General features: G+C 53.3%; 1 protein-coding gene across 3 annotated transcripts in view; it reads left to right on the top strand.

Moving 5' to 3' along the window:
• Positions 1-17356, top strand: part of RAD54L2 (RAD54 like 2) — a gene marked incomplete at both ends in the record, with an annotated part of 44105 nt that extends 26749 nt beyond the window's left edge. For 2 of the 3 annotated variants that reach the window (XM_080696416.1, XM_080696414.1), the window contains 13 exons: positions 1259-1601; positions 2131-2308; positions 3437-3688; positions 3843-3961; positions 5034-5152; positions 6097-6196; positions 6889-7094; positions 7481-7653; positions 8073-8269; positions 9421-9620; positions 11363-11452; positions 13386-13478; positions 16362-17356. In XM_080696416.1, the coding sequence (XP_080552542.1) occupies positions 1259-1601; positions 2131-2308; positions 3437-3688; positions 3843-3961; positions 5034-5152; positions 6097-6196; positions 6889-7094; positions 7481-7653; positions 8073-8269; positions 9421-9620; positions 11363-11452; positions 13386-13478; positions 16362-17356 (3065 nt within the window). The remainder of the gene's footprint in view (positions 1-1258; positions 1602-2130; positions 2309-3436; positions 3689-3842; positions 3962-5033; positions 5153-6096; positions 6197-6888; positions 7095-7480; positions 7654-8072; positions 8270-9420; positions 9621-11362; positions 11453-13385; positions 13479-16361) is intronic. The other variant, XM_080696415.1, reaches the window with a different exon arrangement.
• Positions 17357-25332: the final 7976 nt, after the last annotated feature.

Below are 25332 nucleotides of genomic sequence, written 5' to 3'. Positions count from 1 at the left end.
CCACACCCGGCATTATAAAGGGTTTTAAATCACACATGTAAAGACAGAAGAGTGCCAAGTGTGGTGGTACATGCTTGTAATCCCAGCATTTGGGAGGCTGAGACAGTAGGATCGCAGTTCACAGAGTGAGGCAAAGGTACAACTCAGTGAGACCCCTTTCAAAATAAAAAATAGAACTGGGGGTGTAACCTCAGATGTAGAATGCCCCTGGATTTCATCCTCAGTACTGCAAAAGAAAAAAAAAAAAAGACTAGTAATGTTCTTTGTGAATTTATGAGTAAGAATTTATCCCAGTTGCTTTTATTAAAAACCATTCTACTGCAAGGCGTGGTGGCGCACACTTATAATCTCCGTGCTTGGAAGGCAGAGACAGGAGAATCGCGCAGGTTCAAAGCCAGCCTCTCTGGCATAAGAGACCCTGTTTCCAAATAACAATATAAAATAGGTCTGGGAGTGTACGCCGGAGGTAGAAGGGCTTCCAGGAACCCCAGTACCACCAAAACAAACAAACAAACAAACAAAAAAACAAACAAAAAACAAAGCAGTCTACTTAGAGCCAGGTATGGTGGTACATGCTAGTAATCCCAGCTGAAATGGGAGGATTGTGGTTTGCAGACAGCCTGAGCTACTTAGTGAAGCCCTTGGCACTCAGTAAGACTCTTGAAAAAAAATAAAGATCATAAACCTGCAGGGAGCCGGGCGTGGTGGCGCACTCTTGTAATCCCCGCGCTTGGGAGGTGGAGACAGGAGGATCATGCAGGTTCCCTGTTTCCAAATAAAAATATAAAAAATAGGTCTGGGAGTGTAGCCCGGAGGAACCCCAGTACAACCAAAAAAGAAAAATAAAACCTGCAGGGACACCCTGTGCTCTAGCTAGCTGCTCCGAGCCCGCCCTCTGCGGGGCCTCTGCCACTCGCCACCGCCACGTTGCACCGCCCCCAGTTCTGCCTGCAAGTGTTCCTGTCTAGCTTGCTGCTCGATGCACCTCCTCTGCCGCCCCATTGGTACAAAGCCCACAACTGAAAGTCATCTTTACTCCAAGCCTTGAGGGGCGAGGAAAGTGAGGAAGGAGCAGCTCGGGGCAGGGCTTGCTGCAGGAGCCGGCGGGAGCGTGGCTGGCGGCTCCCTTCCCGGCGGGGCTGACTCTTGCTTTCCTGCTTCCTTCATGTCTCCTGTCTCCTCCAGGGCTCCCCTACTTCTCATATTACTAAGAGCAGGCCCTCTCACCCTCTGACTCCGGATCCTCTTCCCTCCCTAGAGTTTGAGAAAGCCTTGTGCCGCCCTGGTCCTGATGTGGTGATCTGTGACGAGGGGCACCGCATCAAAAACTGCCAGGCCAGCACCTCACAGGCTCTGAAGAACATACGCTCTCGCCGCAGGGTGGTGCTGACTGGGTACCCCCTGCAGAACAACCTCATCGAGTACTGGTGCATGGTAGACTTTGTCCGCCCCGACTTCCTCGGCACCAGGCAGGAGTTCAGCAACATGTTTGAGCGCCCCATCCTGAACGGGCAGTGTACCGACAGCACGCCTCAAGACGTCCGCCTCATGCGCTACCGCAGCCACGTCCTGCACAGCCTCCTGGAGGGTTTTGTGCAGAGGTGAGCCTGCGCAGGCCCACTCTGAGGGCAGTGGGCTGCCAAGGGGCCCTTCCTGGCGGAGCTTGCCTGTGTGACCGGCGGCAGATGCTGGCCCTCCTGTCTCAGGCTGCCGAAAGCTCGGTGTGGAGTCTCTTCCCTCAGAAGTCACCTTCAGAGCTGCTCGAGCCACCTTTCCCTGCCAAGAGGCCAAGCGCTCTGCCGACTGGGTGAAGTGGTGGTGTTACTAGGTGTGCCCTTACCAGCTGCAGCATCGCAGCAGAGGTAGCTTAGGTTTGTCCAAAGAGCTGAGAGAGGCAGCCATGGACTGGGATGATAACCTGCAGCTCCTCCGGCCCCGGCCCGCAGGCAGCCATGACCAGGGGCAGGCTATCTGCTCCCTCACTGTAGTGCTTGCTCCTCGTTGAGTCTCCTCCTTGTGGCCTGAGCCACTCTGCACTGTTGCAAGGACATGGAGATCCTTGGGAGGCCCTGTGGTCCCGCAGTGGCGCCTCCCGCACTCCCTGCCACTTCCGTCTCTGTGCCTCTGTAGGAGAGGCCACACTGTGCTGAAGATTCACCTCCCTGCCAAGGAGGAGAATGTGATTCTGGTGCGGCTCTCCAAGATCCAGCGGGACCTCTACACACAGTTCATGGACCGCTTCCGGGACTGCGGGAGCAGCGGCTGGCTGGGCCTGAACCCTCTCAAGGCCTTCTGTGTGTGCTGCAAGGTACGCTGGGGCCTAAAGGAAGACTAGGGCAGGAACTGAGCATGCACGTTTTCCCCGTAGTTCCTCCTGCTGGAGTCCTTGATCCGAGAATAAAGATGAGAGGGCCCCTCTCAGTTCACTGCACTGGAGCGCCCTTGGGTCTCCACGGAGACACGTGCTGTTTGTGTGCCACACTGCTCATGGGGCGCCGCGCAGTGTCCTGGATGGAGCGCACTAGCCGGCGCTCCCCACAGTAAGTGGCTGAGTTGCAGGGCTTACTGTGCTAAACTTGGCAGAGCACATGCTTTCTCATTGAGTTTTTTCACTTGGGAAAAGGGGTAAGGGAGGAATGTTGTAGCATGGCGCTTTGGACTGCTAGTGTAATCGAGCTTTAAGAAATACATAGCTTAGGTACATTTTTAGGGCTGCTTCTCATCTGGTCTGTTTTTAATCAGATGAGATCCCTCATTCTGTTAATGAGGAAACTCTTTCTTTGGGTCTATCTGTAGCTCTACTCTCAGCAGGCCTTTAGGATTATCCTCATTGACCATTACTTGAATAAGTCAGCTGAAGATGTTTGTTTGGGAACAGGTGTGGTTTTACAGTTATTTATTTATTCTTGGAGCCACACTTTCAGCCCAGAGCCAGGAAACTAAAGCAGAAGTGGTGTGTGACAGTGCTGCGGGGCCAGTGTGTCTTTCTCGTCCTTCCTTGTTCTCTCCTAAGAATCCATTCTGAGTTCTTGCTCAGAATGGTCCCTGAAATAAGATAGAATTAGTCATCTACACATCAGTTATACTTTTTCCATATGGAGAGGTCTGTTTCATTTCATCGGTAGCTGACTGTAGTCACACAATGAAGCCAAAGCCCTCTTACTTGAGTAAGACCTAAGGCCTTTGACCCGGGGTTTTTGGTCAAATACCAACACACTGGTGGTGTCCCTGGTGTGAACTTTCCCACTCACACGTCATGTCAGCAGAGCTGGCAGTGGAAGCAGGCGGGCAGCTCTTGTGAAGGGGCTGGAGGTACACTAATTTTTGGTGCGGTAGTGAATGCTTTGGGAGGTGTGTATTTCCAGACTCTCTTTGAGTGTTGGGACACCTGGGAGTGTTCTCTGTCTGTACCCCTCTCCTTTTTCTTTGACCTCAGATCTGGAATCACCCTGATGTACTTTATGAAGCCCTTCAAAAGGAGAACCTGGCCAATGAGCAGGATTTAGATGTGGAAGAGCTTGGCTCAGCAGGGGCCAGTGCCCGCTGTCCGTCACAGGGAACAAAAGTTAAGGGGGAAGATAGCACCTTGGCTTCCTCCATGGGAGAGGCGACCAACAGCAAGTTCCTACAGGGCGTTGGCTTCAACCCTTTCCAGGAGCGAGGCAATAACATCGTCACGTACGAATGGGTAAGTGGCACAGATCCCTGAGCTCAGCTCCTGCTGGGAGAGGGTGCCGGGAGCTGGGAGGGTGTCCAGAGGCCATTGGTTTGCAGGGACAGGATTTTACTCCTAGTCATCTGGTCTTGGACCTGCTCCAATCTGCCTCATTTCTCTCCTGCAGGCCAAGGACCTTCTGACTAATTACCAGACTGGAGTCTTGGAAAACTCTCCCAAGATGGTACTGCTTTTCCACCTGATTGAGGAAAGTGTGAAGCTCGGGGACAAGATCCTTGTGTTCAGGTAGGAAGAGGATCCATGCAGCCCTGCAGAGAGGCAGCTCGCCCTCAGCGGCCCCTTCCTCTCCATGCACTGTGAGGACCTTCCTGCCTTTTTTCTCTCTTTCTTGGAGTTCTCCCCCTGTAATGCAATTTCTCCACAGAGAACAATTTAGACCCCTAGGCTAACATTGGAGATCACAGTCTAATCCTTCAAACAGTAGCCCAGACTGTATCTTGCCTGTGGCCTATTTTTGTTTAGCTTGAGGGCTAAAAATGTTTTTAAAGGGTTGTAAAACAACAAAAGCAGAAGGATATGAAGCAGAAAGTATATGTAGTCTACCAAACTTAAAATATTTGTTATTTGGTTCTTTGTAGAAAACCTTTGCTGATCCCTGGTCTAATCTGTTTCTATTCTTCCCCAGCCCCTTTTTAAGGTCCTTATATAAGGCCAAGGAGGTGATGTGACCTGTTCCAGGGTCGTATCCTTAGTCTGGGAGGGCTTTGGATCCCATCAAGGCCTGACTCCCCAAGAAAAAAGACAGGAAGTAGATTGAGTCTCCTTTCTGCCCCATTGGAAGCCAAGCGGCAGAATCCTGGCTTGAGGGCAGGGGAAGGCTTCATGCATGACAGACCGGGAGGGCAGCAGTGATCCTGACCTGGGAGAGCCAGGTTAGGTATCTTCCTGTTGTTAGGAATCATTCTGGAGGAGACTGCTGGTGCTGTCTAATGTTTTGGAAGAAAGCCACATGATTCTGTCTCCCTACTAAGACCCCAAGCTTTCCTTTGGTCCCTAGTCAGATTTAATATATATTCAGGCAGTATTGGTTGGTAAAGCCGAGTGCTCTTTGAGTATTGAGCTAAACCCCAGAGACTTTGAATGGAGGATGTAAGGAGTGAAGACACGTTTTTTTCAGTGTGGTGGTGGTCATGTGGACGACTCTGCCTGGGTCCCGAGCTAGGGAGAATGCTCTTGGTTCTTAGTGGGGCCACCACTGTGGGAAGCGATGGTGGGAGCTCCCTCTGTCAGAGTTGCATGTGAGTGTGGCCCTGAGAACTTGTTTTGGGAGCCATCTCAGCCACGTTTTCTTTTCCAGCCAGAGCCTTTCCACCTTGGCTCTCATCGAAGAGTTCCTAGGGAAAAGAGAAGTGCCCTGTCTGCCCGGCGCCGAGGGCCAGGCAGCACAGAAGTGGGTTCGGAATGTCAGCTACTTCCGTGAGTTTGTGGCTGCTTTGTTCCTGGGCTTGGCAAGATCTGCTTAAGGGCTTCCTTTCCTTTGCTTTCTTTCTCTTGGACTCTACTCTCCACTGAGTGCATAGAAATGTCTGTGACTAGCCAAGGAGCAGGAGGTTTGAGGCTGCCCTCGAGCCTGTAATCTCAGGCAACTCGCATGCAGCGAGGGCCATGAGCTTCATCTCTCCCATTAGTGTCTTCGAGGGGCTCTTTTCAGGGGGTACTGCCTCTAACCCATGGGGGCTCTACTGCTGAGTTACTTCCCCAGCCCTTTTTTATTTTATTTATTTATTTAGGTACTGGGGGTGGAACCCAGAGGCTTTTAACTTCCGGTATATACTCCCAGCCCTATTTTATATTTTATTTGGAAACAGGGTCTCACTGTTTCTGAGAGCCTCACTAAGTAGCTGAGGCTGGCTTCAAACCTGTGCGATCCTCCTGTCTCCGCCTCCCAAGCGCGGGGATTTACAAGTGTGCACCACCATGCCTGGCTCTATTTTATTTATTTTAATCTCTATTTGGAGAAAGCACTTTAATGAGGGCAGATGTCCAGGCCTTACTGCAGACCATGGTACATCAAAGGAGTGGGATCTGAGTACTGTGCTGTTTCTGCCTTTGTTTTGAAAACACATCTGTTCAGCCAGGCACTCACTTGTAATCCCAGTTCATGAGAGGCGAGACAGGAGGATCACAGGTTCAAAGCCAGCCTCCCCAACTTAGTGAGGTCCTCAGCAACCTAGCGAGACCCTGTTTCCAAATAAGAAATAAAATTGGGTTGGGAGTATAGTTTGGAGGTAGAATGCTTCTGGGTTCAATCCTCTGTACTAAAACAAACAGAAAAACTAACCCCCAAACCACATGTGTATGGTGATCTTGCTGAGTGCCCTGCCCTCATCTGCCCGCCTCTTGTGTTCCCTTCTCCCTAGGGCTAGATGGCAGCACCCCTGCCTTTGAGAGGGAGCGGCTCATTAACCAGTTCAATGATCCCAGCAATCTCGCCACCTGGCTGTTCCTGCTCTCCACAAGGTGAGTGCAGCCGGAGAGGGTCAGAGGGTGCGTTCAAGCATTGGGCCACCTGGGCAGGTGCCCCAGAGGCTCAGCCAAATCTGGCAGATCTTCTCAGGTGTGCAACTTGTTTTTGAGGTCAGAGAGGAGACCCCAGAAGGACGACGTGTTAGAAGGACAGGCATCATAGCTTGCCCTAAAGTGTTTTGAGACCTTCATTGTCAGTTTTCATAATTAGCCTGTCCCTCAGGAGTATTCTGAGGCTTAGACCATACAAGTGCTTTAGCACATGAAAAGCGCTTGGAGCTGCCCAAGGCTGTTGGCGTTGCCTGCCTCATGCCAAGGGCCTCACAGGAGGTGCCGCTTCCACCATCAGAACACCCCCAGCAGAGTGGAGCCGATGTCCCCTTAGCTGCTAGAGTAAAAGTGTTGGGAACATCTATGTGCAGAAGCCCCCTCTCCAAAGGACATTGCTCTGGGGCCAAGATATGGGGCCTGACTTGCAGCAGACGGGGTGAATTGTAGGCACTGCCATGTATATTTCAGGGAATACTTTTGAGAACCTGAGGAACATTACTGCTCATGACTAGCATAGCAAAATCCTTGACCATATCAGAGAGAGTGATACTGGGGTAGGAGTCGCAGAGGCAAAGCTGATTTGAAAACTATCTTTAAGACTGAAGGCTTCATGATTGTTGACTTGTATTTTAAAGGGCCGGATGCTTGGGTGTGAATCTGATCGGTGCCAACCGAGTGGTGGTGTTTGATGCTTCCTGGAACCCTTGCCATGACGCTCAGGCAGTGTGTCGGGTGTACCGCTACGGCCAGAAAAAGCCCTGTCACATCTACCGCCTGGTGGCTGATTATACTCTTGAAAAGAAGATTTATGACCGCCAGATTTCCAAGCAGGGCATGTCAGGTGGGCCGTCTTCCAGGCTGCTCTGGAGGCGCGATTGTAGAGGCTGCCATCCCTGTAGAATCAGAATGGGGATGGCGGTCAGAGGGTGGGGACGCAGGCAGGCGTTGAGTCTGAGGAAGCCGGCAGTTCCTCCCATCTCATTCCAGCTTAGACATTGCTTAAACTGGTCAAAGGTGGCTTAGCAGTAGGAGGCACGCTGCTTGTGTAGCTTTGCTCCTCGGACCTTTCCACTGCGCAGGCCCTCGCACCTGGCCTTGGTGTCAGCTGTGGACCCTCCCCTGCCTGGGACACTTACGCCCCTCACAGCCTCCTTCCTTCTCTGCCGACCTAGTTGTTTTGATCCTCTCTGCCACGCGTAGACTTTCTGCATGTCCTCTCCCTTCTAGATCGGGTGGTGGACGACCTGAATCCCATGCTGAACTTCACCCGGAAGGAGGTAGAGAATTTACTGCACTTTGTTGAGAAGGAGCCCGCTCCCCAAGAGTCCTTGAATGTAAAGGGGATCAAGGAGTCAGTCCTGCAGCTCGCCTGTCTGAAGTACCCTCACCTCATCACCAAGGCAAGAACCCGTGTGCCCGAAGTCCCATGGACACTGTCCGGGGAGGCTCGCCTGGCTTCATTCAGGCAGCTCGGACCCCGCTGGTTCCTTTCTGTGGTCCACACATTCCCTGTTCCTGCCCCAACCACAGAGGCTGAGCACAGCCACGTGGAATATATTAGCCTTTGTGGGGATGCCCAGCGGAAGGGGCAGGGAGAGCTGTGAATGTGGTTCATGCTCTCGTGGTTGGGAGCAGCTTGGGCGTGCGCAGCTGGGACCAGAGTTGTGATTTACACTCTCGACGGAGGACAGTGGCCCAGCCGCCCATGCTTCCTGAGCAGGCTGCTCACCCAGCCCCTTCTCAGCTTCACAGTAGCTCTCGCGGTACGTCAGGCGCGCGGGCACGGAGACTGGCAACTAAACCCATCCCTGTGTCCCAGGAGCCTTTTGAGCATGAGTCACTGCTCCTCAACCGGAAGGACCACAAGCTGACCAAGGCAGAGAAGAAAGCAGCAAAGAAGAGCTACGAGGAGGACAAGCGCACGTCAGTCCCGTACACCCGCCCGTCCTACGCGCAGTACTACCCTGCCAGTGACCAGAGCCTGACCAGCATCCCTGCCTTTAGCCAGAGGAACTGGTGAGTCCCTGACGGAGGCTCTGCCCCGGGCCCGGTGACGCAGCCTGCACTCCTTCCAGCTGGGTCTGTTACCCGAGGAGAGCCTCTTCAGCCACTGCCCCGAGCTGCTAGGTTTTGCTCCAGGGTCAGACTCAGAGCAGCTCGGCAGCCCTGGTGTTACGTGACTCTGGGTTGGACTGCCCTGGCTTGTGACCCTCTGGACCCCTGAGTGGCACGGAGGGCACAGCTTCCCAAAGCACAGAGGCCCAGGCCTGGCTCAAGTTGCATTCACTCCCTGCACCTGGCCCAGAGCTCACGGAGCAGCGGCGTCCAAGAGAAGGCCATGTCTTCTCTGGGTCTCAGCAGCAGAGAATACTGGGCTCCTACTGGACTTCCTTCTGTGTTTGTTCCCTAATCCTGAACAAAAAGGATTTCTTGAGTACAATTTCTGGAATTGTTAAGAATATAAGCAGGATGGAAGCCAACTGCTAAGCATAGAGGAAGGCTCACTGTTAGATATTACAGAACAGGTATTTGTGTGCCTCCTCCTATATTGATTGATTGATTGATTGATTGATTGTGGTACTGGGGGTTGAACCCAGGGTCGTTCTACCTCTGAGCTATATCCCAAGCCCTATGTATTTTTCTTTATTTACTTTTTTGGTGGTACTAGGGGTAGAACCCAGGGGCTTTTCTACTTCTGGGCTATACTCCTAGACCTATTTTATATTTTATTTGGAAACAGGGTCTCACTAAGTTGCTGAGAGCCGCACTCAGTAGCTGAGGCTGGCTGTGAACCTGTGAGATCCTCCTGTCTCAGTCTCCCAAGTGCAGGAATTACAAGTGTGCGCCACCACGCCTGGCTAGCCCTATTTATTTATTTATTTATTTATTTATTTATTTATTTATTTATTTTTGAGACATGGTCTTGCTGAATTGCCGAGGCTGGCCTCAAACTTGTGGTCCTCCAGCCTCAGCTTCCGGAGTAGCTGGGATTACAGTTTTACATCACTGTGCCTGGCTCTCGTCTTTTTCTTACCCTGCAGTTTCTTCTGATGACTCTCCGGCAGCACTCCGAGTATAGAATGGGGCCACATGTAGAGGCCCTCAGTCTCTGGCAGAGCCAGGGACCGTTCAGCCTAGTCTCTCAGTGAGTGCACGTTCTCTTGCAGGCAGCCAGCACTGAAGGGCGATGAGAAGCCTGTGGCCAGTGTCCGTCCTGTGCAGTCCACCCCCATCCCCATGATGCCGCGGCACGTCCCGCTGGGGGGTAGCGTAAGCTCTGCCTCCAGCACAAACCCTTCCATGAGCTTCCCGATCAACTACTTGCAGCGGGCGGGAGTCCTCGTGCAGAAGGTGGTCACTACGACAGGTCAGGAACTCTTGGGTTCTGTCCCAAGGGCTTGTCCCTTTTAGAATGCCTTTGCTCAGCAAATATTCATCAGTACATGTGTGTGTGAGGCACTCGGGATCAAGCCAGCAAGGGATATTCTACCTCCCAGCTATACCCGCAGCCCTTTTTGTTTTGAAACAAGGTCTCGCTAAGTGGCTGAGGCTGGTCTGGAACCTGCGGTCCTCCTGTCTCAGCCTCCCAAGTGCTGGGATTACACACTGCGCCAACACGCCCAGCTAGACTGGGCTTCTTGAGCATGGTGGATGGACGCCCCAGCCACCTGGGACACAGGGCCAGTGCTCTGAGCCCTGCCGACAGCCCTCGGCAGCCATCACCTCCTCCCAACGGAAGCTCGAGCATGGCGGCCAGGGAGCAGCGTGGGGCAGGCAGCCCCAGCTGTCGCCCGAGTTAGCTTTGCCACTCAGAGCACTGGGAAGGGAAGCATCTTATGATCCTGTTTTCCATCTTATTATTTAAAAATAGTCCTGATATATACTTTTATTTTTTTTTTTGCGGGTCTGGGGAAGGAACCCAGGGGCATTCTACCTCCGAGCTACACCCCCTGCCCAATTTTTTATTCTTTAATTTGAAACCAGGTCTCACTGAGTTGCAGAGGGCCGCACTAAGTAGCTGAGGCTGTCTGCGAACCACGATCCTCCTGTCTCCGCCTCCCAAGCACGGGGATCAAAAGCGTGCCCACCACGCCTGGCCTGATATATACATTTTAATGAAAATATTTTGATCAGTTTCTCTGAGAATTAAAACATGAGAACTTCTCTAAGATTTTTTTTTTTTTTTTTTTTTTTTTTTTTTGCGGGTCTGGGGATGGAACCCAGGGACATTTGACCTCCGAGCTACACCCCCTACCCTATTTTTTATTCTTTATTTTGAAACCGGGTTTCACTGAGTTGCAGAGGCCTCACTAAGTAGCTGAGGCTGTCCGCGAACCACAATCCTCCAGTCTCAGCCTCCCGAATGCTGGGATTACAAGCGTGCGCCACCACGCCCGGCATCTCTGAGAATTTTACACGTACATCGTAAAAGAATTTGAATCAAGCATGGTGGCGCATGCTTGTGATCCTAGCACTTGGGAGGCTGAGACAGGAGGATCGCAGGTTCATAGCCAGCCTAGCTACTTAGTGAGGCCCTCTGCAACTCAGTGAGAGCCTGTTTTAAACTGAATGAATTCAGTAGGACTGGGAATATAGTTCAAAATAGAATGCCTTGAGTTGCTGCCCAAGTACCACACACACACACACACACACACACACACACACACACACACACAAATGTGTAAACAGAAAGAGAGCCCTTGTTCTCCTACTTCCCTGCTGATTCTTGTAAATGCTTTTTTCCAAGTGTGGGTACTGCCAGCAAGGAAGAGGACGTAGTCTCTATGGAGCCAAAATGATGTGGGACAGACATGTGCAAACTCTTGAGGGAAGAGGAAAAAAGTGCCAGAAATAGCCAATTGAACAAAAACGCTTCTGAACCACAACTCTGAATTTCTGATTAAAGCAAGGGAGTTGATTAGAATGGTGGCCAGTGCTCACAGCTTCTCGTTTCTGCTCCTTGCTGAGACAACTGTGAAAGTCCACTTGCTTTGCCATCCTTAGTTCTGAACGTTCACTCCAGCGAGGAGCTGGGAGCGGTGGCTTTGCATTGTTTCCCCTCCCAGCTAGGCCCTGCGGAATCTAAATCTGAGATCTGTTTTTCACTAGATATTGTTATTCCTGGACTCAACAGCTCCACAGATGTTCAGGCGAGAATTAACGCAGGCGAGAGCATCCACATCATCCGTGGGACGAAAGGTGAGAGCCCGACCGACCGCAGGCTCTTTCCCTGCAGGATAAGTGAGGGCTTAAGCTAGCGTCCTGGGTCACCCCTGAGAGTGTCACCGGGAGGGGCAGTGTGAGGAATGGCGTCCCCAGGAGCCTCGCAGAGTGGGGTGGGCTCAGAGGTCAGTAAGAGCTTTGGAGAAGGAGTTAGGGCCGTGCTTCTGTACTTTGCCATGGAGGATCTGGGGATGGGGTGGGTAGAGACCAAAGCTGTAGGCAAGTGGTGTGCAGTGGGTCATGGTCCAGTAGCAGTGTTACTGTGTCATTTGAACCTGCTAGCTCAGAGCGGGATGGGGATCTCAGGCTAGGAAACGTATTGTGTGACTGAATTAGTACGCATGGGTTGCATGATTAAATTTTTGAATGTGGTAATTGAAAAAGTCTGTATTTCTCTCTGGCCTCCTTACAGAGGGAGATGAGACCACTAGAATAAAATATCTAGGTTCTTCCTAGCATAGCACCTGACCCTTAATTGGGCTGTTCTTCATGTAGTAGAGGGTTCAGCAAATTACAGCCACGGGCCAAGACCAGTCTGCTGCCTATTACTCTGTCGACAAGCTAAGAATTAATTTTCCATTTTCTTTTTTTTGGGGGTGGTGGTGGTGGTACTGGGGGTGGAACCCAGAGGCTTTCTACCTCCGGGCTATACTCCCAGACCTATTTTTTATATTTTATTTGGAAACAGGGTCTCACTAAGTTGCTGAGATCCTCACTAAGTAGCTGAGGCTGGCTTCGAACCTGTGCGATCCTCCTGTCTCAGCCTCCCAAGCCCAGGGATTACAAGCATGTGCCACCACGCCCAGCTAATTTTCTATTTTCTTTGGTTGAAAAAAAGTACTTTTGTGGTACTAGGGATTGAACCCAGGAGCATTCTACCTTTGAGCTATACCTCCAGCCCAATTTTTTTATTCTTTATTTTGAAACAGGGTCTCACTAGGTTGCAAAGGGCCTCACTAAGTAGCTGAGGTTGTCCAAGAACCTGGATCCTCCTGTCTCAGCCTCCCAAGTACTGGGATTATAAGCGTGCACCACCACACCTGACTGTAAAAGTAACATTTTTTTTGACATGTGAAATTATATGAAATTTACATTTCATTGACCATAAATATTTATTGAAATACAACCATGCCTAATTGTTTTCATGTTACAGCAAAAAAACTGAGTTGTTGAAACAGAGACCTTATAACTCAATAAAAGCACAAGTATTTGCTCTCTGGACCTTTAAGAAAGAGTTTGACAACTGGTCTAGAAGTAGCCCTCTAACTCCAGAATATTGGCACAATGGTGTATCCACGAGAAGGTAGATTAGTGCTCTGAGGAAAGAGAAGTTGGCAGTGACACACATGCACACAGCACTTGCTGGGCTTTCCCGCTCCCTCTTCATTCTCCCTCTCCCCTGCTTATTTGAGATTGACACTGGTGTTCTCACATATGTACCTATATCCAAGGAAGTGGCTCCTTCATTGATCCGGCCCCTCCCCTAGACCACCTCGCCGGCTCTGCTGGTCTCCCTGCCATTCCCTGACGTCCTCTGGTGTCCCAGTTACTCGCTGGCTTCCATAGAGGAGGAAGAACGTAGGACCCTTCACTTTCTGTGACTGGCTAATCTCACTTAACATAATGTCCTCCAGGGCCTTCCATTTTCCTGCAACTGGCATACTCTTCTTCATCTTAATTGCAGAGTAGAATTCCATTATGTGCACATCCCATAATTTTGTAATCCATTCCTCTGTTGATGGGCACCTAGGTTGGTTCTATAGTTTGGCTGTTGTGAATTGTGCTGCTGTGAACATGGGTATGCATGTGTTACTGTAGTCCTCTGGTTTCAGTCCCTTTAGAAAGACACCCAGGAGTGGCGCAGCTGGGGTGTGTCTGCTTTCTGAGCCTTCCTCATGTCTCTTCTTAGGGACCTACATCCGCACCAGCGACGGGCGGATCTTTGCTGTCCGGGCAACTGGCAAACCAAAGGCCCCTGAAGATGGTCGGATGGCTGCCTCAGGTAGGGCACGATGACTCTTATTTCTATCAACCTACAAAACATTTGTTTGGTTTGTAATTAGCTTACTTTTTGAGTAATGTGTGCATGGTTCACAATTCAAAAAGTTACAAAAAGGGCTAAAGTGAACCAGGTGTGGTGGGCACGCTTGCAATCCCAGCATTTGAGAGGCAGAGACAGGAGGATCCGGGTTTGTGGCCAGCCTCAGCTACTAAGAGAGGCCCTTTGCAACTTAGTGAGACTCTGTTTCAAAATAAAAAATCAGGCCAGGTGTGGTGGCGCACGCACGCACGCTTGTAATCCCCACGCTTGGGAGGCAGAGACAGGAGGATCACACAGGTTCAAACCCAGCCTTGCTAGTTTAAGAGACCCTGTTTCCAAATAAAAATATAAAATAGGTCTGGGAGTATAGCCCAGGGGTGGAAGGATTCCATTCCCAGTACCACCAAAAAAAAAAAAAAAAAAAAAAAAAGAATAAAAAAATCAGGCTGGGGGTATAGCTCAGAGGTAGAATGCCCCTGGGTTCAATCTCTAGCACTCACACACACACACACACACACACACACACACACACACACACACACACAAAGAGAAAAGAAAAGGGCTAAAATGAAAAGTAAGGTTCTCTTCTCCAATCCATTGTGCGTCCAGTGTTACTTGTTCTCTCTTCTCTTTTCTTCTCTCTCTCTCTCTCTCTCTCTCTCTCTCTCTCTCTCTCTCTCTCTCTCTCACTTTTCTTTGGGTCTGGGGATGGAACTCAGGGGCATTTGACCTCTGAGCTACACCCTCTGCCCTATTTTTTATTCTTTATTTTGAAACAGGGTCTCACTGAGCTGCAGAGGGCCTTGCTAAGTAGCTGAGGTTGTCTGCAAACCGCGATCCTTTGGTCTCAGCCTCCTGAATGCTGGATTACAAGCGAGTGCCACCACGCCTGGCTTCTCTTACTTTTATCAGAGATATTCTATCCATGCTATAGGATATGTGTGCACATCTTTGAGTATGTATATATAAAGTACATTTTATATTTTCTCTTTTGTACTTATATAAGGAACACAAGTATGATATGTTGTTTACCCCTTTTCTCTCTCCCCAGTAACAACTTGTTCTTCACCTTTTTGTCAATATGCCTAATTGAGGATGCGTTACTTAGTTCCCTACTAATGCACGTTTAGGTCACTCTGCCCACCACTACAGACATGGGGTGTGCCTATAGTACGTCCCTTGAAGCGGGGCTGGCCGTCGGGGGGTGTGGTACATCAGCAGTGTCGCGGCCTCCTGCCAAGTTACTGCCGACACACGTGCTGCTCCTGCATCCTCCTGCCACAGAGCATGGGAGCCTGACGGCTCTTGTTCCCACTTTGTATTATGGAAGTCTTTGCACGTACAGTAGGGTTGGAAAAGCAGCCCGTGCGTGTGCATATGCCTGCACCTAGATCCAATGGGGGCTAGTCTTCATAAACCTGTCATGGCGTGGTAGTGCACACCTATACTCTCAGTACATGGAAGGTTGAGACAGGAGGATTGCAAGTTCAAAGCCAGACTCAGTAACTTAGCGAGACCATGTTTCAAAATAGAAAATAAAATAATGCTGGGTGTATGGCTCAGAGTAGAATGCCCCTGAGTTCCATCCCCAGTACCAATAGATGAGTGAAGAGACAAATGAGCCCATGAATGGATGAGCCAGCGGCTGAGACTGGCTTGGATGTAGAGCGCCCGCAGATTGAACCACCCAGGGGCGTTCTACCGCTAAGCCATACCCCGGCCTTATTTGTATTCTTTATTTTGAAGAATAAAATAAAATTGCTGATGTTGGCTTCAAACCTGCGATCCTCCTGTCTCAGCTTCCCAAGTACTGGGATTCCAGGCATGTGCCACCACACCCACTGGTAGAGTTTTACAGATTGACCTTTTCATGGATAGCCTTGTTCTGGGACCAGATGACTTCTTTCTTTAACACTGGGAAAGACTGACTGGGTGATGTTAAGACATCATACCGTTAAATTTGGGGGACCATAGGATGAATTTTTTATTTTTTTGCAGTACTGGGGATTGAATCCAGGGGTATTCTACCTCTGACCTACAACCCCTGCCCTATTTTTATTTTTTTATTTTTTGCGGTACTGGGGATGGAACCTAGGGGCATTCTACCTTTAGGCTACACTCCTAGACCTATTTTTTATATTTTATTTTGAAACAGGGTATCATTAAGTTGCAAAGGGCCTCACTAAGTAGCTGAGGCTGTCTACAAACCCAGATCCTCCTGCCTCAGCCTCCCGAATGCTGTACCACCATGCCCAGCCCGATTTTATTTTTAATTTGGAAACAGGGTCTCACCAAGTTGCTAACAGCCTTACTTAGTTCTTCGTGAGTCCTCCCCCCCGCCATACTGGGGATGGAACCCAGGGACATTCTACCTGTGAGCTACATCCCCAGCCCTATTTTTTATTCTTTATTTTGAAACTGGGTCTCACTGAGTTGCAAAGGGCCGCACTAAGTAGCGGAGGCTGTCTGTGAACGGCAGTCCTCCTGTGTAAGGCTCCCAAATGCTGAGATTACAAGCGTGCACCACCACGACCATCTGGGATGAAATTTTTTTTTTTTTTTTTTGGTGGTGCTGGGGTTCCTGGAAGCCCTTCTACCTCCGGGCTACACTCCCAGACCTATTTTTACATTTTTATTTGGAAACAGGGTCTCCTAAGCCAGCGGCGCGCGGCTGGCTTCGAACCTGCGCGATCCTCCTGTCTCTGCCTCCCAAGCGCGGGGATTACAAGCGTGCGCCACCACGCCCGGCCTTGGGATGAAATTTTTTAAACAGAGTCTTTCTCTTTCCCTCGCCCTGTTCTTGCTGTTTTGGTCTCAGTTCTGGTTATTGTGTTATGCCCCTAGGTTCCCAGGGACCTTCCCTTGAGTCCACGAGCAACGGCAGACACAGTGCCTCATCCCCCAAAGCCCCCGACCCCGAGGGGCTGGCCAGGCCCGTCTCTCCTGACAGCCCGGAGATCATCAGCGAGCTCCAGCAGTACGCGGACGTGGCCGCCGCTCGGGAATCCCGCCGGAGCTCACCGAGCACCGATGCCGCCCTGCCTGGCCCCCCTGCCCAGCTCGCGGACAGCAGTGCCGTCCCTGGGACAGCTCTCGGAGCCGAGCCGCGGCTTGGGGGTCACTGCCTCAGCAGTTCTCTCTTGGTGACTGGCCAGCCCTGTGGTGGCAGGCACCCAGTGCTGGACTTACGGGGCCACAAGAGAAAGTTGGCCACGCCACCTGCCGCCCAGGAGTCGGCCCGCCGGCGGTCCAGGAAGGGCCTTCTGCCAGCCCCCATGCAGCCGTATGAACACGGGTATCCGGTCTCTGGCGGGTTTGCCATGCCACCCGTCTCCTTAAATCACAACCTCACTACCCCCTTCACCTCCCAGGCTGGGGAGAATGCCCTGTTCGTGGGCAGTACTCCCTCCTACTACCAGCTGTCCAATTTGCTGGCAGATGCCCGCCTGGTGTTTCCAGTGACTACTGACCCCCTGGTGCCAGCAGGCCCCGTCAGTTCCTCTTCCACGGCTACCTCAGTCACTGCCAGCACCACCCCCTTCATGCTCAGCCCCTCCGTGCCAGGGCTGCTCCCCAGCTACCCACTCCCGTTCTCCCAGCCACTCCTGTCCGAGCCCAGGATGTTCGCGCCCTTCCCCTCCCCCGTCTTGCCCAGCAGCCTTTCCCGGGGCATGTCTGTCTACCCAGGCTACATGTCCCCACACGCAGGCTGCCCAGCTGGCGGCCTCCTCCGGTCCCAGGTGCCTCCGTTTGACTCACACGAGGTGGCTGAGGTGGGCTTTAGCTCCAACGATGACGAGGACAAGGACGACGATGTAATCGAGGTCACCGGGAAGTAGCTGGGCCTCCCCTCACTTGCGGCCCACAGGTTGCCACCCGGCTTCTGAGAGTAGGCACTTGGCCGGAGGGGCAGGAAGGAGGCAGCGAGGAGGGCTTGGTGCAGTGGCAGGGCTCTGTGCTGTTTCACCAGAGGCACCCAAACATCAGCGGCAGCAACAGTGGGAAATCAGGGACCCCGGCGGGCAGAGGGGCGGCAGCCTGCCCCTTCCTCCCGCCTCACTATGCCGACCGCCTGCTGTGCCCTCCCGAGGGACACGCTCGCATCCCATTCTGTCTTTGGGAACATTTTCTCCCAAGAGAGCTGCCTTAGCGGGTGACTTGGCTTGGCCTGGGGAAGGGCGGGAGGGACGCAGGGTGACCAAGAGGAGGAGGGTGGGCCAGGGATGCAGCAGGTCCCTTTAGGGGTGGGAAGGCAGCAGAGCAGGCATGTGTGCTTGTGGGTGTGTGCGTGGGTGCGTGCGTGCATGTGTGTATGTACATGTATGTAATGAGGGGTGGAGGGGGGAGGGGGACTAAAGGGAAACTGAAAGATGAATTTATCTTTTCGGGAGTGGAAAGTGGAGTGCGGCAGCCCAGGCTCCATGAGTTGGACCTCAGGTGAGCGGAGAAGAGCCACGGCCTCACCATCCTAGTCCTAGCTGGGTGAAGCGGTCCCGCTGTGGGCTCGAGTTCCTGATTTTCAGGACCATGCTTAGAATCCGGGGGAAGTCACGAGGGAGATGGCATTGCAGGTGTGTCTCTGCCCAGCGCTGTGAGCAGGTCTCCCTTTCCAGTGGGGGTGGGGCACTACAGCGTGAGGAGGAGGCCGCGGGGGCAGCTGGGAAGGGCACTCCCTACCCGGTGGCCCTGCCCGGCTGCGCTGCAAGCCTGGTGGTCCTCTTCATTCCCTTCCGGTGGAGCTCTCCATGTTAATTTATTTCTTATGAGCAATTATTTATTATTTGGACTTTCCATGCATCCTTTTTTGGTATGTGTGTGGGGCAGGGGAAGTTAGGGTGAGGTGAGAGAGGTTTTAAGATGGCCCAGACCCTGTAGCAGCTGGAGGAAAACATCCTGGGTAGATAGTGACTTGGCCAGGGAAAGCAGCCCGACAGAAGGCTGGACCAGACACCTGTGTCTTGGCGAGGAGGCCTCTCGGGGGATCAGGGACTCTTGAGATTGGACAGTTAGTGGTGAGACTCACTCACTGCACAGAGGTGAAGCGTGGGCTCATGGAGGCTGCCACTGGGGAGCACGTGAGCTCCAGAGTGGGGGTGTCTCTGGGGTGACCCTCCAGGCCAGCTCTCAGCTGAGTGGAGCTGTGGCTGGGCAGCTGCTGGGGAGGGGTGGCTCTTGGTTCCTCAGCCTGTCGGGTGGGCCACGTGCACCTGGTGTCTGCTCCTCCGTCTTGGAGGGGCGTGGAGGGACCCTTCCTCTTTAGGAGCCTTAAGTCTGGCTCTTGTCTTAGAAGAACATGAACACGGTAGTCATTCTGGGCGCCCGTTCCTTGTTGCCAATACGGGGAAGGGGCTTCTAGTCCTTAAGCATAAACACTGGTTGTCTGCCATTGGTGTGTCCTGTGTCTCGTCTCCATCTCCGCTTACCCCCAGGACTTCGCCAGGCGGTTCTTTATGTTGGACACCTCTCGTCTGCCTTTAGAGCTTTCCACCTTCCCGCTGCCTTCCCAGCCCAGGGGGTAGTTAGCCTCCCGCAGCTCCTCACCAGCCCGTCTCCACTCCTGGAGGGCCTCAGCAGACTCTGGAGTATCATTTCCAGAGAAGAGATGAGATGGCTGACGGGGGGTGTGTGCTCTGCGTGTGCCTGTCCATGTGCTGTCCAATAACACCAGAAGTGGAACTTAAGGAACTTTTTGTTTTCATAAGCACCCTGTCAGATGCTTAACTCTTCTACTCATAGAAGCCTTAGATCTACGATTTAGCTATGCAAATTATTTTAATAATTTTAAGATAGCAGTTTCAACCAGTACTTGTTCTCTTGTTAGATGCATCCCGAGAGAATGTTGGCAGATGCAGCTGGAGTGGGCTCGGGTGAGGCTGGTGTAGCAGTGGGCGTTTGTGTCGCCAGTTTATAGAATGCACTCAGAACCTCAGAACTTGGTTATACTAATGCCTCTGAGCTCTGGAGCCCTAGGGCCCCAGAGAGAGAGAGAGAGAGAGAGAGAGAGAGAGAGAGAGAGAGAGAGAGAGAGAGAGAGAGAGAGTGTGTGTGTGTGTGTGTGTGTGTGTGTGTGTGTGTGTGTCCAGGGGAAAGAGGAGTACTTTTGTGTTTACAGGAAATCACTGCAGCAGTCTCTAAGAACCCAGGCAACTGAAACCTGTCATTTGAGGGACAGGCCTTTGAAGTTGGCCAGTATGTCCATGGGTGTTCTGAGGGGCAGCACACATCTGCTCCCTACTCAGTGGACCCAGGGCCTGGGCCTTGCTTCAGCGCGGCCGAGGCCGGGGTTCCTGGAGGCTGGCCTGCCTTGAGAAGGCTGTTTGTACAGCTCATGTACAGCTTCAGTTGTGTAGAGGGGGATCATGGGAAACTGAAATGCAAACAGTTCCATGTTTTTGTGTTTTGCTTTAATGAACCTGAAGACTTTTGATTTTTCTTGTCTCTCTGTTAAGTGTGCATGTATACTAAACACAAGCATGTGTGTAATGGAAGAAGGAAATGTCTCAGAGCTTGAGAACCATGTGTAAGACCGTTTCTTTGACCAGAAATACTTGGCAGTGTCTTCCACCCACCATTCAGGCCCAAGTGGGGAAGGCTGGGGGTGCAGAGGGACGGCAGATCAGGCTGGTCACCATCGTCTTCCACTGAATGTTTCCAAGGCTTTCCCAAGCCCCACCCATCTGGCATAGTCCGAGTTCTGGGGATATAGTGCTAAATGATCCAAGGACGCCGTTTGTAGTGATGCTTGAGTTTCTCTGTTAACATCTTTAAAGTTTGCTGGCAGGGACAGAGTGCTACTTAAGACAGGACGGAAATGGGCCACGTTGTCAGTTCTCTCCTCGGGCTGGCTGGCTGGCTGGCTGTGAAGTCCTCATCCCTTTGCGTTGTGCTGCTTAGGCGTCTGTCTGTCTCATCATCTCCTGACCTCGGGAGAGCTCTGGTCCCCGAGCTTTCTTCCCTAGGAATTAGTATGTAGACTCTGTGTAGTTGTGACTCTTGACTGAATATGGAATTCTCTACTCCAGGAGCATGAAGCAAAACAGAGCTGGGCAAGTTATGCGGATGGTTGAAGCAGCCCAACTTGAGCCCTTGGGGTGGGCCGGCAGGCGTGGGGCCTTCATGGCCTGCCCCGCGGGGGCCTGTGTGGGCTCTGCACCCCTGTTCCTAGCATACTCGGACGTGGCCTCCTTCCAACTTCCCTTTCTCAGATGACCAGATTCTCCCCGAGTCCTGTGCCCTTAGCTAAGTGGTCGCCCTCCCCCGCGAGGACCCCCAGAAGGCTTTCTGGCCCTGCGCCGGGGTCCTGGGGCATCAGCCGTCCAGGCCTCTGAGAATGCTGCGCTCCGCTGCTCGCCTTTCGACTCGGCTCTCCCCACCTTCCTTCTGCCCTGCCTGTCTGCTGTGGCCTCTTGTCTGTGCCTGCAGCGTGGCCCTGGGCCTCCAGTCAGCACCCGAGTCTCACCGCCATGAGCTTCCTGCGCAGCAGAGCCCGCCTTCTTTGCTCTTCAGGGACCCGGCCTGCTCTTTCCCCTCTAGGAGGTCTGTGTGAGGGCGGCATCTAGCAGGCGGGAGAGGTGGCCAGGAGGCTGCGGAGCCGGCAAGGCAGGCTGAAGTTTGGGTACTCTCTGCTACTACTGGGATGGTACTCAGACGAGAGGGGACCTCATACTGTGACCTGACCCGAGACCCTCCCTGGAAGAGCGCTCAGCCCAGCTGTTTGAGTGAGTGTGTGAGTGTGTGCACGTGTGTGCTCACGTGCACCTGGGTGTGTTACTCAGGGTGGGCTGGGGACTCAACCAGAAGAATCTCCAAGCCTGCCCGACAGGTTTTGCCTTGCGCCCCCTTCGGAGGGATCAAGGGAGAAGGGTCCAGGCGGGTCGAGGGGGCTCAGTGGATAACCACTAGGTCCACGGCGCTGCCAGGGTGGGGGAGACGAGGTGGCCCGGGGCCTGGCACCTGGCTTGGTTTCCCATCTTCTTTCCTCAGGACGCCCCTGAGGCCTAGGCCCTGCGCCTGGCTTAGAGGAGCCCCTGTGGCCGGAGACCCCGCTCTGGTGTGAACACGGGCTTCCCTCCTCTCAGCAGGGCAGGCGTTGCTGCCCCAGAGACTGGGCAACTGGCTGTTTCTATGACGTATTTATTTTTACTTGTGTTTCATGTCACTTTTTTAAAAAAGCAAACAGAACAATTGTAAGTCAGTATAACTGCCTATCAGTTTTCTTTATTTCTCTTTTTGTAAAATAAAATTTAAACTCAAGAGGGCAGTGTTGTTTGATCAAGGGATTGCATGGGCAGCTTTAGCGGGTGGCGGTGGGAAGGCTGTAATTCCTGGCCTGATAGGCACTGGACGGCACTCGGGGTGAGAGGTGGGACAGACGGCAGCCTGCCGACAGCCTTTGTGGGTGGTGGGGCTCACTAGACACCTCAGCCTATGCTCGCCTGCAGAGGCTTGGGTGCTCTGCTACACTGCCCAGTGAATCGTGATGCCGGCGTGGCGTGTCCTGCAGGGGCAGCCCTGTCTAGCTGAGTGGCTGGTGGCAGCGTTGGGCTCATCTTACACCTCATGTGCCTTCTCTGTCATCTTGATTGAGGGGCTCTAGCCACTGTCCACAGAAAGCCAGCTAGGCCGCTAGAGTGGGAGGGCAGGGGTTAGAGTCCACTCTAGCTCTCTTAGTTTAACCCCTTTAAGATGCTGGGGAGACATTCTCAGAAAACTAATGAGGGGGGAGTTGCAGAGGCCAAGCCTGGGCCCATGCTAGGGGGATATGTGCTCCTGGGAGCCAGGGCTGGGAGTGGAGGGCACTGGGACCAAAGGCTGGACGAGCTGTTCTCAGCCCCGTTCCAAGGGGTTGAGGAAAGTGCCTCGCAAGGGAGGCTGCTGACTCCTAGTGGCCAGCCCGCGCCCTGCAGCTCCCGTGGGAGGCCGACTCCTTCCTCAACCCCGTGCCGAGCTCCCAGGGCACAACCTGAACTCTGACCCGGCTCTAGGAAGTGAGCAGAGAGGACGAGGCGGCACGGGCAGTGCCGGCAGTGAGAAGCAGGGCTGGCCAACCCTGCAGGTACACTTCAAGGGTGCAGCCCACCTGCAGGGGCCGCCTGGTCATCAGAACTGCCTGGCCGAGGAGGCCGTGCCCGTCCTGCCAGGCCGCCCAGAGTGTTGGGGCACACCTGGGCTCGTGGGCGAGGCTCTGCCCGTGGAAGGAGAACTGAGGCGGGGGAGCGGAAAGCAGGACTGCACCCGCCGGCCGGCCCTGGCTGCGCGGTGGCGGGGTCCACAGCCGGCCTGCCCGCGGGCCGCCGGTTCTCCCACAGCCACCTTCCTTGGGTCGCTCCCAACACCGCGCACGGAAGCCTGGAGCCCGGCTCCCGAGCAGCCCGCGGCGCCCGGCCGCCCCTCCGCCTCCTCGGAGGTCAGGCTGAAGTCTGGACGCGGCCAGGCGCCGAGCAGGTCCCGGAGCTCCCCAGGCCGCGAAGTCTGGGCGCACGGGAGCGGCGGGCCTGGCGGGCGGGCTCCTCCACGGCCGCCCGGGCTCCCGGGGAGGGGCGGCCCCGCCCTCCGAGCCCGCCCGCGGCGTCCGGGCGCGTTGCCATGGAGACGGGCGGGGCCGAGCGCAGCGCCGCGGCCACGTCCCGCGGAGGGCGGAGGGCGCAGGGCGCGGGGCGGAGCGAGCGGGCGGCGGGCGGGCGCCGGCGGCTGGGCTCGGGACCGGTCACCACGCGGCCCCCAGGCCGCGCCCGCTCCGGCTCCGGAGCCCCAGGCGCGCGGCCCCCGGCCCTTTGGGCCGCCCTCCGCCTGCGCGCGCGGGGAAACTGAGGCCCGCGCGGGGAGGGAGGCGCGGCTGCTGCGGCCTCAGCCCAGTGGACCCGCCGCGGCCCCGCGCGCTGGATGCCAGGGCCCGCTGCGAGCGCCCGGCTGCAGGTGAGCCCGCGGCCGCCCGCCCTCGGCCCGCCCCGCGCCCCCGACACGCCGGACACCACTTCCCGGCGCGGGCGCGGACGGAGCCCCGGCAGGAAGTGCCCGGCGGGGCCGCTGGGAGGGGGAGCGCCCGCCTGCGGCCCAGGTGGCCCTGTTAAGCCCCGTGTGACCCTGGGCAAGTGTCTCCAGGTTACCTGAGTTGGAGGTGAAGGGCAGGAAAGCCTACAAGGGGTCAGCGGCCAGGACACGCCCAGGGGCCCAGCGACCAAAGGCCTGTCTGTCTTCAGGAGCTTTGAGGGTTTTGTAGAGAAGGGGACGAAGGCGGCAGGGGTCAGGCCGACAGAGCGCGTCCTCCCGGTCGACCCTGGCTGGTGGAGCATTATCTCAGGACCCGTTCCCCGTGTTCTCGGGAGATCACAGTCCCTGGAGAGGGCAGCCGCGGGCCCTCCACAGAGGCTGGGCCTGCCCGGCCAGGCTAGAGGTAGTCTCAGTCCTTTGTCTTACAGATACTTGCAAATCTGGCCTCTTCCTAGAATCCCGAGTAATCTTGCAGAAGGAAGTAACTCAGAAAAAAAGTTAAACAGGACAGATAGAGCCAGAGGGGAAAGACCCGAGGAGCTCAACTTCAGGAACCTTCCAGCCTCTTGTTTCCTGACCGTTACCTACCTTGTTGGATTGTTTTGAAGATTAATGAAGTAGCTGAGCCTGACATATAGAGAGAGACAGACAGACACTGTGTGTGTGTAGCGTAGGTACTCATTGGAAGATTTATTATCAAAGAAAATAGGAATGAAACTGAGGAGACACAGTGAGCTGGACAGGGAATGCCTTAAAGAGAATGAGGCCGGCTCCGGACAGGAGCACAGACGCAGATTCCTGGGAGGCTCCGCGAGGGATTCCTCAGTGTCAGATGCCAGGGGTTTAGCAGTTTACTTGGCCTCTTTGTGAGTTGAATGCTATGTCCTCGCTGACTCCAAAGACCAGTTTTTCAGTATAATATTTTAATACAACCCACAGGGAACAAGTAATTCCTTAAAGTGAAGTTTTCCTTAGAGCCGACACATTGTCTTTTCAGCTCCAAAACCTTTTATTTATTTATTTTTGGTGGTAATCCTGGGGATTGAACCAAAGGGAGCTTTATCACTAAGCTGTGAGCGGTACCCTCATCCCTTTGTTTATTTTATTTTGGGGCAGGGTTTTGCTAAGTTGCCCAGTCTGGCCTTAAACTTGAAATCCTCCTATCAACCTCCCAAGTACTGGGGTTACAGGTGTGCACCACTGCACCTGCCAGCTCTAAAACCTTTTGCATATGCATATATATATTATAGAGAATATATAGAGAATATATATATATATATAATATAGAGAATATAGAGAATATATATATTCTTTATGGTACTGGACACTGAATCCAGTGGCATTCAACCTCCAAGCTACACCCCCATCCCTGTTTTTTATTTTGTATTTTGAAACAGGATCTCACTAAGTTGTGGAGGGCCTCACTAAATAGATGAGGCTGGCCATGAACTGTAATCCTCCTATCTCAGCTTCTCAAGTACTGGGATTGCAAGCATGTGCCACCATGCAAAACCTTTTACTTTTTTTAAACTTTCATTTATTTTTTAATTTTTTTATTGTTGTTTTATAGTCATACTTTTTTTTTTCTTTCTTTTTTTTTTTTTTTTTTTGCAGTGCTGGGGATGGAACCCAGGGCATTCTACTCTGAGCTACACCCCCTGCCCTATTTTTTATTCTTTATTTTGAAACAGGGTCTCACTGAGTTGCAGAGGGCCTCACTAAGTAGCTAAGGCTGTCCTCGAACAGAGATCCTCCTGTCCTCAGCCTCCCGAATGCTGGGATGACAAGCGTGCGCCACCACGCCTGGCTTATAGTCATACAGCTT

Source organism: Muscardinus avellanarius, assembly GCF_963383645.1.
Source record: "Muscardinus avellanarius genome assembly, chromosome: 5".
Taxonomy (NCBI): Eukaryota; Metazoa; Chordata; class Mammalia; order Rodentia; family Gliridae; genus Muscardinus; species Muscardinus avellanarius.
This window is presented reverse-complemented; position numbering and strand designations above follow the sequence as displayed.